At 39.7% G+C, this 15,771-nt stretch overlaps 1 protein-coding gene across 2 annotated transcripts in view; it reads left to right on the forward strand.

The window, feature by feature from the left end:
* pipox (pipecolic acid oxidase) overlaps window positions 1–15,771 on the forward strand; it is a 68,157-nt gene that overhangs the window by 33,944 nt on the left and 18,442 nt on the right. For both annotated transcript variants that reach the window (XM_034866685.1, XM_034866684.1), the window contains exons 6-7: window positions 3,180–3,329; window positions 12,944–13,019. In XM_034866685.1, coding sequence (XP_034722576.1) covers window positions 3,180–3,329; window positions 12,944–13,019 — 226 coding nt within the window. The remainder of the gene's footprint in view (window positions 1–3,179; window positions 3,330–12,943; window positions 13,020–15,771) is intronic.

A 15,771-nucleotide genomic window follows, 5' to 3' on the forward strand; every position in this document is an offset into this window, starting at 1 on the left:
CTTTTTTTTTTAAGATTTATGCCGTAACTTGTAATTTCTTTTTGTCTCATAAAATTGTTATAAAAAAAGTATTGTTTAGGAACTGCTTTTAAAGATATGGTATTGGTATTGGAGCCTTTATTTTGAACGATACCCAGCCCTATATGTGTACCATGTGTTTGCATTAGAGGTGTGACGAGACACCCAGCTCAAGAGACGAGATGAGACACGAGATTGGGTTCACAAGATGAAGGCGAGACAAGATTTTAGCCTATTTTAAAAAAACTTCAATGAAGAAATAACAGAAGAAATTGTCCTTTATTCAATTTTCTGGCAGTAGAGACCAAATGTTTTGTACTAATATGCCATTGTACAGTAGACAGAGAGAATTAAAGCATGTTATTACTATTGTTTCAAATTGTTTACGTTCAAAAGCACACACAAACTACCATCAAACACTAATGATCAAACTGATGATTTTTGTGAAGATGCTCTTTTCTCCTCCTTTGCATTTTTATTTTTATTCATTTATTTTGTATTTATTTTATAGGTGGCTTTTTTCTTCCGCTATTGCTCTGCAAAAACTCAGAGTCAACTTTTGAGAACAGGCGGGGGATCTTCTATGCTAATTTCGAGGCTGCTGCTCTACACTTGCGTGTACGGATATCGTGAGACACTTTTTACCTTGACGAGAAATCTCACATTTAATCTTGTGAGATCTCGTGGGGACGAGATCTTGTCACACCTCTAGTCTGCATATATTGATATGTGTTCTTGTTACTCCCTGCACAAATTTTGAAAAACACATTGCAAGTGGGTATTATATGTTGGGGACGATGCATCATTGGTGGGACTATGTACTATAGCCAGTGGTGTATCCTACGTGATGCACAGGTATACGCAGTATACCCACTAAGAAAGCTCCTAGATTTCCATATACCCACTACAACAACAATGCAGAGGCAATTTGTCCTCAGATTGAACAAAACAAACTCAAAGTCAAACAGCCACTGTGGCACTGAAGGAGTGAATCTTACACAGAGATAAAAATGTTCATTGTCCTGGCAGAGGTGGCATTTTGGGATGTTTATCTGTCCAGTTCTCCGCAAAAGTTTTAACAGAGGAACAATGGCGTCTCTAGGCTCTGGTAAAAACCATCAGCCCTCGTCAGTGTCTACATCCTACATACCTGATCAACCCTACATCACTTCACCTGGTGGCTAAGGCTGCGTGGTACTTTCAAAACAAAAGCACTAGTAGATACTTAAAATAACCAATATAAAATACTAATGAGATAAACAAGCTTATGTAGCTGTGTGAGTCAAGTAAAAAACAAATTTAATAAATACATATTTAACTATTTAATATAACAAAACAATGAATAGCTCCAACAAACAACACTTAATTTTGATATATTTTGCATATACATATATGTATATGTGTATATACAGTATACGTATATGTATGTGAGTGTGTGTATGTGTGTGTGTGTGTGTGTGTGTGTGTATATATATATATATATATATATATATATATATATATATAGTGTGTGTGTATATAGCATAAAAATCTTCCTCTTTATGAGTTTCTTTCACTTTATTATGCGTTCACCCAGCCTGCCTATGGTCCTCCAGTGGCTAGAAATGGCGATAGGTGTACACCCAGCTCTGCCTTTGACAAAATGAAAGTTCAGATGGGCCGATCTGGAGTCTTGCTCCTTATGAGGTCATTAGGAATAAGTTACCTCCCCCTTTCGCTGCCCTGCCCATCCAGATAATTGAGTCTTCCCATCAGAGAGAGACATCATGGCGTTCTAACAAGCACAGCGTTGCAGTTGGTCAAGGCCACAACCCCACCCTGCACCTTGCCCCCCACCCCTCAATAGCTACAAATGCAGAAATGGCACGTCCTGAGGAAAGATCATTGTCGGACTGGCTCTAGTGGCTGTAATTCTGCACCAAGGCTAAATTTGGGAAAGAGACTTCAGATACAGTATTAGGGGACCACTGCAGTCTATATAAAAGAGACTTCAGATACAGTATTAGAGGACCACAAAGGTCTTTATAAAAGAGACTTCAGATACAGTATTAGAGGACCACTAAGGTCTATATAAAATAGATTTCAGATACAGTACTAGGGGTACAATAAGATCTATATAAAAGCATCCAACAAGCACAATTTTTTAAGCCCAGAGTTGTGAAGCATGTTCAAAACAATCCTACTAAGAATAATTGAGCATGTACTAATCTTATGTTACCCACCAAGAATTAGCTAATGTTGAAGACCTAGCATTAGCATTAGCTTCTTGCTTGTCGATCAGCACCTTTACAGTAGGCACGAAAGCACTTATTCTCTTCAGTTCCCCTACAGATTGGAAGAGGAATCGTCCCTTACTGTTACCATTATTCTTATGTCTCATTCGAACGAGTTAATGAACCACTTAAACGATTTTAGAAACATTATTTTAGGGTACAAAAGAATCTTTGGTGTTGGATTGATCAATATTGAAATCAATCAACATCAATCAACTTTAATTTCCTTGCGGGAGTCATCCCAAAGGGATTAATAAAGCTAAGTCTAAGTCTAAGTCAATAAATAAGGTCTCTGTTGTATTGCTGTTTTGCAACGTAGGATGTAAACGATGACAAAACAACGCCATGCGGCAGAGTAAAAGTTGTATTACGTTTAAAATGTAAATGTGCTGTATTTATATAGCGCTTTTCCAGTCTTAACAACTGCTCAAAGCGCTTTTACATCTACAGGAAACATTCACCATTCACACACATTCATACACTGTGGCCGGGGCTGCCGTACAAGGTGCCACCTTCTCATCAGATAAACATTCACACACATTCACACTCCGATGCGCAGCAGCGGGGGCAACTCTGGGTTCAGTGTCTTGCCCAAGAACACTTCGACAATGACTGCAGGGGCGGGGATCGAACCACCAACCTTCCGATTGGTAGGCAACCGCTCTACCACTGAGCCACAGCCGCCCCGTTTACTGGTTATAACAATGGAAAAAGCTAAAAAAACGACAAAATGTCAAAGAAACTATGAAAGTTGAAGTGACCATGATGATGATGTTTAAAAAAAACAAAAACCTTGAACAACACAAGACAACACAAGTGTGCAGGGTTGCCAAGCTTTTAGTGTTTCATACACACATACTATTGGTTAAATTTTGACTCTGTGTGCAGATATGCTACCATGCGGGTGCTGAGACAGACCCAGACCAGAGGGACAGACAGACTGACCGGTCTGATATTGACATCCTCCAGCGTTACATTGCCCGCTGTTTACCTGGCCTAGTCCCAGAACCCGCTGTGGTGGAGAGCTGCATGTATACGGTCAGTATTAATATTATTATTATTATTTTTATTATTAGGGTTCAAACCCCGAAGGGTACCTTAAATGGCTGCCTAGGCCACAGTGTATGAATGTGTGTGAATGGTGCCTGTAATATGTAACAACCTTGAGTAGTCGAATATTAACGCGCAATATAAATGCAGTCCTTTTATTATTTATTTATTATTATTATTTTCTTTTAGTTTTTGGTCTTCTCTCTCTCTCTCTCTTTTGTTAGCTTACAGTCTATCTATTTCTTTTTTGTATTATCTAAGAAAAAGGACTGGTAAAATACGATTTTGTTTTCGAAGTGTTGAGATTGAAGCTGTAGAAGGTAGATAATTTGAATACATCTTTATTTAGTTATTTTATAACCTTTTCTTTTATCAGTAATATTCCCATTGAAATTCAGGATAACAAGAGGGTCCTGACCAAGACAGCAGCAAAAACATCTGCGGGTCATCGCCAGTGTTGCTGAAAATTAGTAACTAGTTACAGTTACTAGTTATTTTACCAATTACTGCACATAAATGAATTAGGTAGAAAGGAAAGTAACTTGTGCATAACTTTTTAAATATCGGCTTGAGTTCTTATTAGGGCTGCACAACATTTTTTTTCATTGTTCTCATCACAACGTGCACATTCGCGACAGTCACATCGCAGGACGTTACGATGTTGATTTTAAAACTTTTCTGCTGCTTGATATAAAAGTAAACTTTCACCATTCTCCTTTTACATGATTGTTACCAGCCGAGCCTTCCCCTTTAAGACATGTAGCCATGTGGACAGCGTCTGTATGTGACGTAACATTAGTCCAACAGGGTTTGTTAAGGAAATTGAGGCTCTCCCGTGTGTAGAAAAGAACCGTAGGCGGCAGCTGACACAGTGATGCACATGCTTCTCCATGGGTAATAAAGCTACAGTAGTCAGGATTTTATGTTCGCTGAAAAGATAAAGCAAATCCAATAATGCAATGTTATAATTATGGATTTCACGATTCTCCATATTATTTTTGATTCTAAGGTCACGGTTTGATTGGATTCTCAATTTTTCACATTTATATTTTTAAAGCAAAGGTTGTTGTGCAATTTTTAGGCTAGACTTTTATGCAATATAATATCTGACCTTTTATCGCAATGTATGACTACATTGTCAAATTTAAAACATTTATTAAGAAACACAATGTAACAATAAATTAGCCTGGAAGTCCAGACCCAAATCCGAAGAAATTAAGGCTCTGGCATTGAGTACTGACAGTCTCCCATCTCGAGGTGCAGCACCATGTATGCATTTGAAAATCTCACTGCAGGCAATTGGATAACACTACGACCAATCACAACAACACACAAGGTGACGTATACGGAGCCCCATACGCTTAGCTACCAGCGGAGCTAACTGGTAGATTAAACTGTTGTCATCTGTTCAGCTCGCCTCTGGCCCGCCCATATCAGATACACCAATGTGATTGGTGCAGCTCGGCTACAAGGGCATACAGTAGATAATGAGCAGCATTACTCGATGCCGGTGAACTCACTGAGCAAATTCAAATTATGCTCTCACAAGAACTCTGGATTTCCCGGTTAACAATAACTTTTATCTACAGTGAATTGGAAACTTGACAATTTTTCAAGCAGGCAGAGAGCAGAAATGATGACTCGACAGTCTGCTAATTTATTGCATTCTAGAATATAACCAACCTTAAACTGCTCTGTTAAGTGTACATGCAGGCTGAAATTCAACCGCAGCTGCTAGGACAATGGTGCAATGGTAAACAAGTTCTGTCGATGGGTCTCCTGCATTTTGACTGGCTGTAATGTTAACTCGCTGCACTTCAACATGGTTTTTTTTCTCGCTTGGCAGCAGAATGGGAAATGGGGTCGTGCAAGGTGACATGGGCGGGTCTGCTTGCGTCCATTATGCGCCTTCATCATGCCTAGTTTATTAACTCTGGATTAGGCTACTAGTGAATGTTAAGAATGTTTAAAATGTGACGTTTTAAGCAAGGACCCTTTTAAGTTTTTGGGCTGGTACGTTGATGAACCACAAAAACTGAGACAACATCGAGAAACCCTTTTGCAATTATGTAAGCACATAATGTAATCTGAAAACTGCTGCCTTGGTTGAAAAAACAATGCAACTGATATCAGTTGGTATTTGATCTATAATGGAGTGCAATGGAAATTTCTAAATGACCCCAAACTTTTGACCGGTAGTGTAGTTAGCATGAAGAAAGAAGGCGAACGTTACGGTTCGGAACCGCAATGCTGGAAACGTAACACTAATCTACTACAGAAGTCTGTGTCTGATATAACGTAATTTACACTGATTTAATTGTTCTTAGATACACAGTTTGTTGCTAGTCTGCCCGCAGATCTGCATGCACAGCCAACCACAATCGATGTTGATCAGTTTATCGAAAAACCTAAGCAGGCCCCGCTAGTTGAACACAAGCTGAAATTTAGAGGAAGCATCATGCACGCATTATTAATATCATTCACAGTAACCTGTATTATTAGTATTATATGAACACTATGATGAGTGAGTCAACTAGTGCATTTAACTACCTAATTTCCCTCTCCAAAATCATTTTAGTAGAGTAGTCACACACAGCACTTACAGTACTTGCTTTGGTGTTTGTAAAGAATTAAAATCTTGTAAAAATATATTTAAGGATCAGTGCTGTTCTAAGCATCAGTGCTGTCCTAAGCATCAGTGTTGTACTAAGCATCAGTACTGCCCTAAGGATCTGTGCTGACCTAAAGATCAGTGCTGTCCTGAGCATCAGTGTTGTCCTAAGCATCAGTACTGTCCTAAGGATCCGTGCTGTCCTAAGGATTCGTGCTGTCCTAAGGACCAGTAAGGATCGTGTAGGTCATCAGTAAAGCATTGCTGCCTTGGATTAGGGTGGCACCAAAATCATGTTTGCAGTTGTTGCTGTGGTCCTGCTGCACTTCCTGCTATGCGGTGACCTGCTGCTTCCTGCTACGTCCTGCTTTGCTCTGCTGTACCATGCTGCATCATGTGGTACCCTGCGGTGCTCTGCTGTGCCATGCTGCATCCTGTGAAACCCTGCGGTGCTATGCTGTGCTATGAACTACTACAACTACTATTTCTAGTTATTGTTCCATTATCTTTGTTGTTACTATAATTGCCACTGTTCATCACACCCCCAACCAGCACCGCCTACCAAGAGCCTGGGTCTTTTCCTCGCCACTGTTGCACTTGTTGCTTGCTCTTGGGGGAATTACTGGAATTGTTGGGGCTGTGTAAATTATAGAGTGTGCTCTAGACCTACTCTGTAAAGTGTCTCGAGATAACTAATGTTATGATTTTATACCATAAATAAAATAGAATTGTATTGATCAGTGCTGTCCTAAACATTAGTGCTGTCCTAAGGATCAGTGCAGTGCTAAGTCCTGGTGCCACGCTAGAAGTAAGGCAGTGCATTGTTGGGCGGCACCGCTCCCCACATAAACAATGGAACTGCTGGCACAATGCAGTTTTTGCGACTTATCATGTGTACAGTAGGTTGGTGTAGGTGGGTTTTTAAATGGAGTCATTTTTTTTATTAACAATGTGGATATTTCTCAAGGGGGTAAGCCATTTTGATGCTACCAAGCCATAACCCGCCATTAGTATCCCATTTACTGCCATTCCTTTTGACGTCACGTTGACAGTGAACAACTTTACATCTAAAGCGTTTAAAGACTCTATTTATCCATTGTTTACTTATAAAGAAAGACAACAATGTATAAACCTTAAAAAATGTTTAAAACGTGAGTGTTGCTAACAGGGACGTTGTAGAGCACCCTCCGATGCAAAGCAAACATTCATAACATTGTTGATCATCCGTTTTTATTTTATTTTTTAAATATTCATTCATCAGAATCATTTATTTGTCATTATAAATTATTCTGATGAATGAATTTTTTTTTTTTTATCAGCCATTATAAATCCCGATAGCAATAGTTTGGGAAATTTCTAATATCAGCCCACCCATATATCGGCCGGGCACCACTTATAGACAGAATATCAGCTGATATGTGCTTAGATAATTGCAAAAAGGTTCTCCAATGTTTTTCGACATTTTTTTTAAAAATGATATCAGATTAGTAAACAGAATGTGCCTTTGGAACGTTGGATGAATGGCTGCTGATAATGGGCAATGTAGATAGAGCAGACGTTTTTTTTGGATTTAATACACTAAATAAATTACATATTGCACCTTTAATGATACTTTTATCTAACGGACAAATAAAAAGTCGTATGGAACATGAACTGGCTCTAGAACAGCAGGGTTTTTACTCTTTCTGTTAAGCATCAGGCTGGTGACTACATCATTGCATATGGCTGCCTTGTTACAGGAAGAATATACAGTATATGGATGAAAGTTGGCAAAAGTGTCATCTCTTCAATTCTGCGGCAGAAATCCCTTGCTTTTTGGTCCTTAACTTTACAGACATGCACAACACGTGTCAAAACAGCACTGAGCAACACTTTATACAACACAGATCAACTGAGGTTAGCTAAATTTACATCTTCAGTCTCTGTAAAAACCTACTACATTGAAAAGTTGCTGTTATTGGGTTGCAACAATCCCTAAAGTGTTTTGTGTGAAAGGAGCACACCTGCACTTGCTCCTTTTACACTCCAAAGGTAACAGGGTTTGCTCTTAATTTTTAAACGTTTCTAATAATCACAACATAATTACAATGTATGTCTGTGAACAGAAGCACCTTATCTAAAAATTTCCAACAATATAAAATATATGAATTACATATAATGCATATATAAACTGCACATACATACATATATAAATTGTACATACATACATATAAAAATTACAGAGGATTTTCCTCTCGCAATTGTTATATCTTTTTCAAAACATCCCAATGTTTCTAAAAAATATCTTTATTTAAACACCTAGACTCTCTAATAGTTCCTTTTCTGTGGGGACAAAGGGCTCACGGGATTGGCAAAAAGCATCTCTGTAGACCGAAGCCAAAGGGGGGATTGGCACTCCCGGACTTTTTCCTAGATTACTTGGCCTCAGCAATTAAGACGTCCAATTTTTGGTTGGACACATCAATACCAATGTCTGACTGGCTACTACTGGAGCAGGAAGACTGCCACCCGCATTCTATGGCCGCAGTCCTACTAGCTCCGGATGTGATTAAAAAATCCCTGTATAATAACAATCCCATCACATCTAGCATGATCTGTACCTGGAAACAAATTAAATTAGTGTTCTGTTAGTGTCAAGATAAACCTCTTTAAAGCATATTGTACTGCGTTTTACACTGCCCCCTTGTGGGTCAAGTTTAAAAAGGCGAGCTACAATAAGCTGCGGGTCGCTTATAATGACTGTTTGCGCATTCTACTTAGGAAATCCAGGTGGTGTAGTGCAAGTGAATTGTTTTGTCAAGCAGGAGTTATTACTTTCTCCGCTTTACTGAGGAATTTGATGTATGAATGTATCGGTCGCTTGAATTCTTCTTGTAACTCTGTCATTTCACATCTGATTGACCCGAGGTTCAGTGCTTTGCGATACCAGTCCCCCTTATGGGATTACTGGTATAGCTGTCTTATTTAATTGGTGTCTGTCTTGTGTATCTGTATGTTCTCTGTTGTTGCTGTTGTATTTTATGGACCATGAGTCTAATAATAAAGGCTATATATCTATCTATCTATCTATCTATCTATCTAAATCAATTCCTTTAGAAACCCCACATTTGCCCCTTTCAGTCTGGATGGAGCCATCTCTACATGGAGTAAGAGGGGTGTCAATTGTATTGGGGACTTAATCGTTGGAGGCGTCTTTGCTTCGTTCACACAACTACAGAGGAAGTATTGGTGAATTTATTCCAGATGACTTATGGAAGGAAAGTCTTGAAAAAATACACAGTTGTTCAGATAACGCAAGACATTGTCTTATCCAATTTAAAATTATACATAGGCTTTATTACTGGAAGGAAAAACTACATACCATATACCCAGAGGTGTCACCTATGTGTGATAAATGCCACTTTTCCGTAGCAACACTTCCCCAGAGTTTTGCTTTATGCCCAAGGATCCAGCCGTTTTGGATTTATATATGTAGCATTATGTCTGAGGTCATAAATATTTCAATCAAATTTGAGCCCCTGTTCATCATTCTTGGAATATTGGAGACCCTCAGGTAACTGACTGTGGCACAACAGTGCTTTCTCTCATATTGTCTTATAATTGCGAGAGAGATTACTCCCTATCTTGTGGAAGAGCACAGCTGTGCCTACCTCTAAGATGTGGTTGGACGATTTAACTGATACTCTTCATTTAGAAAGAATAAGGTTCACGCTGTAAGACAGGCTCAACTTATTTAATAAAAATGGAAACCTCATATAAATACTCATATAATACCTGAAAACCGCAAACCCAGTAGAACAATCTGCATCCTAGCACACTATGACAGTTGTAATGGTGTTAGAATGATGGTCTATGTGAGGCAGGGTGGTGATACATGGGAAGGAGTTAGATGGGTGGGTAGGGGGTTGGGATAGTGGGAAGGATCGTGGCCAGCCTGGTGGTATTTCTGCCACCGTTTTGTATTGTTACTTCTTTTGCTTTGCCCTGTTTTATTTTTTTTATTTTACCTTAAAAAAGGACTCAGAACATATATAAATTACATTTGTACCCCTTTTCTACTCAATCCTCTATCCAGTTCTTTAGTTCGGCAATTGTGATAATTGTTGTTACAGCCACAACAAAAAGAATAGCTTCACCCTATTACCAGCAGCATATTAAAAGGAAACTATAATTGAGAATTTGAGGAGGGTCTGGAGGTCTGGAAGATCACGTTGTTAGCCTTCCGGCTACAAACAGGGATGGTAGTGATCGCCACGGTAACGTGGTGCAGATCCGGTGTTTTTAATTAGTTAGTCCGAGATGATTAAGTACAAACAGATCGGTGATGCTGTTCTGCATGAAGTAAGCTAGTAGTGACTGTAGCCCTGGTGTGTTTTTATGTGTCTTTATATACAGTGTATGGTCAGACTCAGTTTAAGAAAAAATGCTCTTTAATGCTTGTCAGCAACCGATATTATGGCCTTCTGTGGGCTGATAAATTTGGCATGCAGTTAACACACCAGTCATAATTGATGTTGAATGAAACTCTTCTCCAGGTTGTTCTTTAAAAGTAGTGACTCTTCTTTAAGTGCATTGTAGTGGATAGAGACTGTAAAGGCCCTGAACACCCATACAGGTGTTATCAAGTATTAAGGCAGTTTGGACTTCTTCCCCGGGCTGTGTGGGGGTGTCTACACTGATTGATTGACATCTTCCTGAGTCTCCTGTTAGCATTGTTTAACCTGTGAGGGGGGACAAATGACAGCTTAAATATTCTTACTGGTAGAAAGAATTCTTTTCATGTAATATGTTCCCATCACAGCGCCGGCCAACCTTTAACCAGAGCCTAATCAGCCGGAATAACTGATAACACCTGTGTGGCTGTTCAGAGGCCTTGTAAGATACTTTAAGTGTTACTTTTGTAGATTAAGAACAGACAAAAAATGTTTGATTAATATGCAATTTATCGCAAGTTGACTATGGACAATCATCGGATTAATCACACCTAAATATTTAGACTGAAAGCCCTAAAAAAACTCTTGAAATTTGCTGTGGATATCAATGGTCCCCTGAGGGGAATTTTAGTCGCCCCTTAACCTTTACCTGTTGTGCATAATGACCAGATTGCCGTAACATTTAATGTGCAAAAATCCCTTTTGAGTCTGTAAGGCTTTAACCCCATTACTGCTGAGACTAAGAATAACTAAATAATCAGTGTGTTGCTGGTTAGGTTCAACACAGTCTTCTTGGAATGTATGAATGGATGTCAGCAGCCAGTAACAGGACTGCATCATCAACAAAACAGTCAAAGCCATAGTGAGTAGTTTCTGTCTCCCCCATGAGGAATTCTAGGTAATGACAACAACAATGTACGCGCATCCACATGACACAAGCCTTCGGTGATCGCGCAACACCCCCACCCCTCCTCCACACAGCTGTCAGTAGCCAAGGAGGACAAGGAGGATTAAAATAACATGATGGACTCTTCAGAAGAGGTTGTTATTATCACTTGAGTGACGATAACGACGTTTGAAAGTCACCGGACGCCACAATCTTCTGAGCCATACGGAGACATACAGAGAGAGTGGTGTGGAGCTAAGTAGCTTTGTATCAACACAATAGATTAGGCAATGGCTTAAATGAAAGGGACATTGATTAATAAAACATAGTTGTGCAGTTAAGTTTATTAATACACTTTAAACTGTTAATATGAAGTGTACACCTTGCTGTCTGATTGTAGTCAGTGTTTTGCTAAATATTACTCGAATGCCATTCTCAGGTGATAGATTCTGGTGTGTGTGTGTGTGTGTTGTCTCTGCCCTCCGGCAACACAGCGAGACAGCTTTCCCCGCGATGATCACAAACCGAAGCTAAAGGAAAAACATTTCTGTGACCTTGTCCAGTTCCCCTGAATATCCTGACAGTCACGCTCTTTTCTCACGTCACAGCAAGTGTTTTGTTCCATTACCACTGATGACAGACAGTTAAATTACATGTCTTTCTAATGTTTTGGTAAAATGTTGCCTTTTGTCAGGGTGTTATGTATTCTAAGATGGACTCTTTCCTCCTACAACACATTTTCCACAAAGACTTTGACAGGAGTAGAGAGGGAGCATGTCTTTCCTTGTCAAATCTGTTTTGAGGACAATCTACACTTGCTCAGTTTAGTAGTCATGTCTCCATACAGTGGAATGATGGGGCAGGAGAAGGACGGCTACAGCGCTCTTGACTAAACGTCCACAATCTGCAGTGTTTTTATTAGACAAGAACATTGGGCTAAACAGCATGTCTGTGAGAGTCCGTCTAAGGTCTGCGCTTCTAAAGCCAAATTTCTGGTTCTACAGACGCTCCACGCGTAGCTTTTTACCGTAATGTGTGTGTGTGTGTGTAGATCTATTTAAGAGAATAGAAGGGCGTGTGTGTGTGTGTGTGTGGGGGGGGGGGGGCGTGTAGTACCTACTGCATACTGCGTCCATTGGTAGGATGCAGTATAAAACAGCTAAACAGTTTTCTTCTGCAGTATGCTAGGCCACGCTGAGCCTTGAACAAGCTCTCAAAGCACTGGGCAAAAAAAAGAACTCACATCACTATTTCAAATGAAAACGACTACTTGAGCTACTTGAGCTTTGCATTTTTAATTTGTTTACTTTGTAAGATGCGGAAAATTTAAGAAACTAAAACTTCATTTCTTACATCTTTATTTTTGTGAAATACAACACTAATTATGAACTGTTATAATAAAAACTGTTTATACATGTTGAAATTAATATACAAGACTGTTGAAGAGAGAAAAGTATCTGTCTGCCCTGTCGGTCGCTGCTCTCCCTCACATCTGCCTGCTCCGTGGCCGGTGTGTGTGAGTGACAGCCAGGTCAGTGAGCTTGTCACGTTACTCTTGTGCAGCTTTATCACATATTACCGAAAAGGCATTTAAACAAATGTTGCGCTTTCTGAACACGGTTGGATTTGTTTTTGTTGTTTTTTATCTCTTGATTTTTTGTTGTTTTTGCAGCTAACGCCTGACCATCATTTTGTGCTGGACTGCCACCCCGTCTACCGCAACATTGTGTTTGGAGCAGGATTCTCAGGTACAGCACAATGCACGTAAAAAACAACTCAGACTAAAACACAGAAATCTATGTCTTATCTAAGAGATTGTCTTTGACAGGCCATATGTCTGTTACAATGAATTACTGGTGACCCACTTTTAACAGAGCCACTTGCCAGACAACAACACATAACTACTGTTTATACATATTTTGGGGAAGTAAACATGTCAAACTTATCTTTGTCAGTAAAGGAATTAAGCAAGGTTGTACAGTAGGTTTTATTTCAACATTACACATTAGCCCATTATAACCAGGGGTCTGGGGGTCCTCCCCCAAAAACCTTTTGAGCGTCAAACTCTTCCTGTGTCTGAAATCGTTGGAAAACATATATTTACTGGTAAGAAGTAGGGCTGAATCCTAATACATGACAATATGGATATTGAAATGAATATTTGAATCCCAAAATTCAAGTCAATCAATCAAACACCTTGGGTAGGTGTTTGATTGGAAAATTTTGGGATTATTATATTCATTTTTTCATTAGCTTTTTCTTCAATACTGTAATAAAGTTGGCATGTTTTGAGCCCCCTGAATGGTTATTTTTCCTTTTTTTCGGTGAGAAGGTTTCCTTTTGTGTTCTTTGAGTCAAAGATTTCTATGTTCGGGGTGGGGGGAAATACCCCCTACATCCATCTACGCCTATGGAATTAAGGTTCCTTTATTTCTCTAGCTATTAGTAGAAGCCGTAGCCTAGTAACAGCTGAAGCCAGCAGCCTTCCAGCTGTGAGAATGTATTTGAAACAATTATGAAGATGGTGTATCAGAGCTTTACAGTCATATAAAGCAGACTAAGGGTGTACAGCCATGCTAAAAGCTCTGTGAGGCAGAACCAGGCAGGTACTTTGTGCTAAATGCAATTGGAGCATGCTCTCTGTGCCAATGGTAACATGCTGGTGTGTAACAGATAATGTACACTAGGGCTGTCAGTCTTCCTCTATAGTACGATTTAATTTTTTTTTTTTATATATTCAATTAGTAGTCTAATATTGAATGCTCAAATGCAGCCTGTTACTTATGTTTATTCATTGCCATGCCACTGGAAGCATGTGGTTGTGGTTACACATTATGTCCACTAGAGGGACTTCAAACATAGCCTGGCCTTGAAGGGGATGTACGTCACGACGCATTGCATTTCCGACACGCCGCTCACTGTTTATTATCATTTTCCACTACTAGTACACAGCGACAAACGCTGTAACTCTCTAATGAAACATTATCTAACAAGTAGTGGTTAAATTGGGCCGGGCCTGTCCCGGGCTCAGCCTCTGTAAAATATGCCTGCTCGTTTGTGTCCAGATGTGCCTGCTTGCCTACTCGAAATGTATGTCAGATCAAATTTGATAATTGTGATACTTTTGAAAACATGATATTTAAGACAAGATATGAAACATTTTTGAAGTGGCAGTTCTATTTTGTGTCAGTGGAGCTGAGATGAAAAACAATCGGAACATGGCAACAACCCAAACAGCACTGCAGTCAACTACATAATGCATAAGTGTCTATGTCGGTAGGATTAACGGATAAAATTCCTTCTCCTAAAGCTAAAAAAAACATTCACAGCTGTGGAAGCCTGGTGTTTTGGAAGCTACAATGGCCACTACAAGTTCATGTCGCTGAGCAAGCCATTGAACTGGTCCTTGCCGTTGCATCTCCAGCATGTGTATGCGCGTGTGTGTGTGTGTGTGTGTGTGTGTGTGTGTGTGTGTGTGTGTGTGTGTGTGTGTGTGTTGTAGTAAAGAGAGATAATGACAGAAGGAAGTTTGTGCGAGGTGGACCTTGTCACCACAGACAGAAATCTTTTCAGCTCTTGCTACTGTCTGATACTGCACTGTTTCTTCATGTGGTCTTCACATGCGGGTAGGCCAAGGTAAGAAATAGAAATTTTAGGCCACAAAAAAAAAATCTTGAATCCGCTGAAGAATTGTGTTCTATTCAATTCAATTCAATTTTATTTATAGTATCAATTCATAACAAGAGTTATCTCAAGACACTATACAGATAGACCACACTCCAGAATTTACAAGAACCCAACAGTTCTAGTAGTCTCCTCCAGAGCAAGCAACAGTGCGACAGTGGCGAGGAAAAACTTCCTTTTAGGCAGAAACCTCGGTCAGACCCAGGCTCTTGGTAGGCGGTGTCTGACGACCGGTTGGGGTTAGAATGAAGAGTGGCAATAACAAAAATAGAAAAAAAACCTGTTCTAGGTCTAAAATAATTTTAAACAGGTCAAATGTTCTCATTGAAATGTAAGCGAAGCGCTTTACATTTTTTAAATATAGATGTATATATACTGTATATACAGTATATCTACTGTAAAAAAAAAAGTACCATCCATCTTCGTCCGCTTATCCGGTATCAGGTCGCGGCGGGTAGCAGCTCCAGCAAGAGACCCCAGACTTTCCTTTCCTGAGCCACATTAACCAGCTCCAACTAGGGGATCCCCAGCTTGGAGATATAATCCCTCCACCTAGTTCTGGGTCCTCCCTGATTCCTCCTCCCACCTGGACGTGCCTGCAACACCTCCAGAGGGCATCCTTACCAGATGCCTGAACCACCTCAACTGGCTCCTTTCGACGCAAATGAGCAGTGGCTGTATGTGTGTGTGTATATATTTATAAAATTCATAATTATGGTAGGCCTACAGTGGCTGATAAACTTTAAAATAAACCTTTATTATTTAAAGCCCATACATGACGGCTTTGTTTGTTGTTGTTTTTTTTTTTGGGGGGGG

Source organism: Etheostoma cragini, chromosome 3 (assembly GCF_013103735.1).
Source record: "Etheostoma cragini isolate CJK2018 chromosome 3, CSU_Ecrag_1.0, whole genome shotgun sequence".
NCBI classification, from domain to species: domain Eukaryota; kingdom Metazoa; phylum Chordata; class Actinopteri; order Perciformes; family Percidae; genus Etheostoma; species Etheostoma cragini.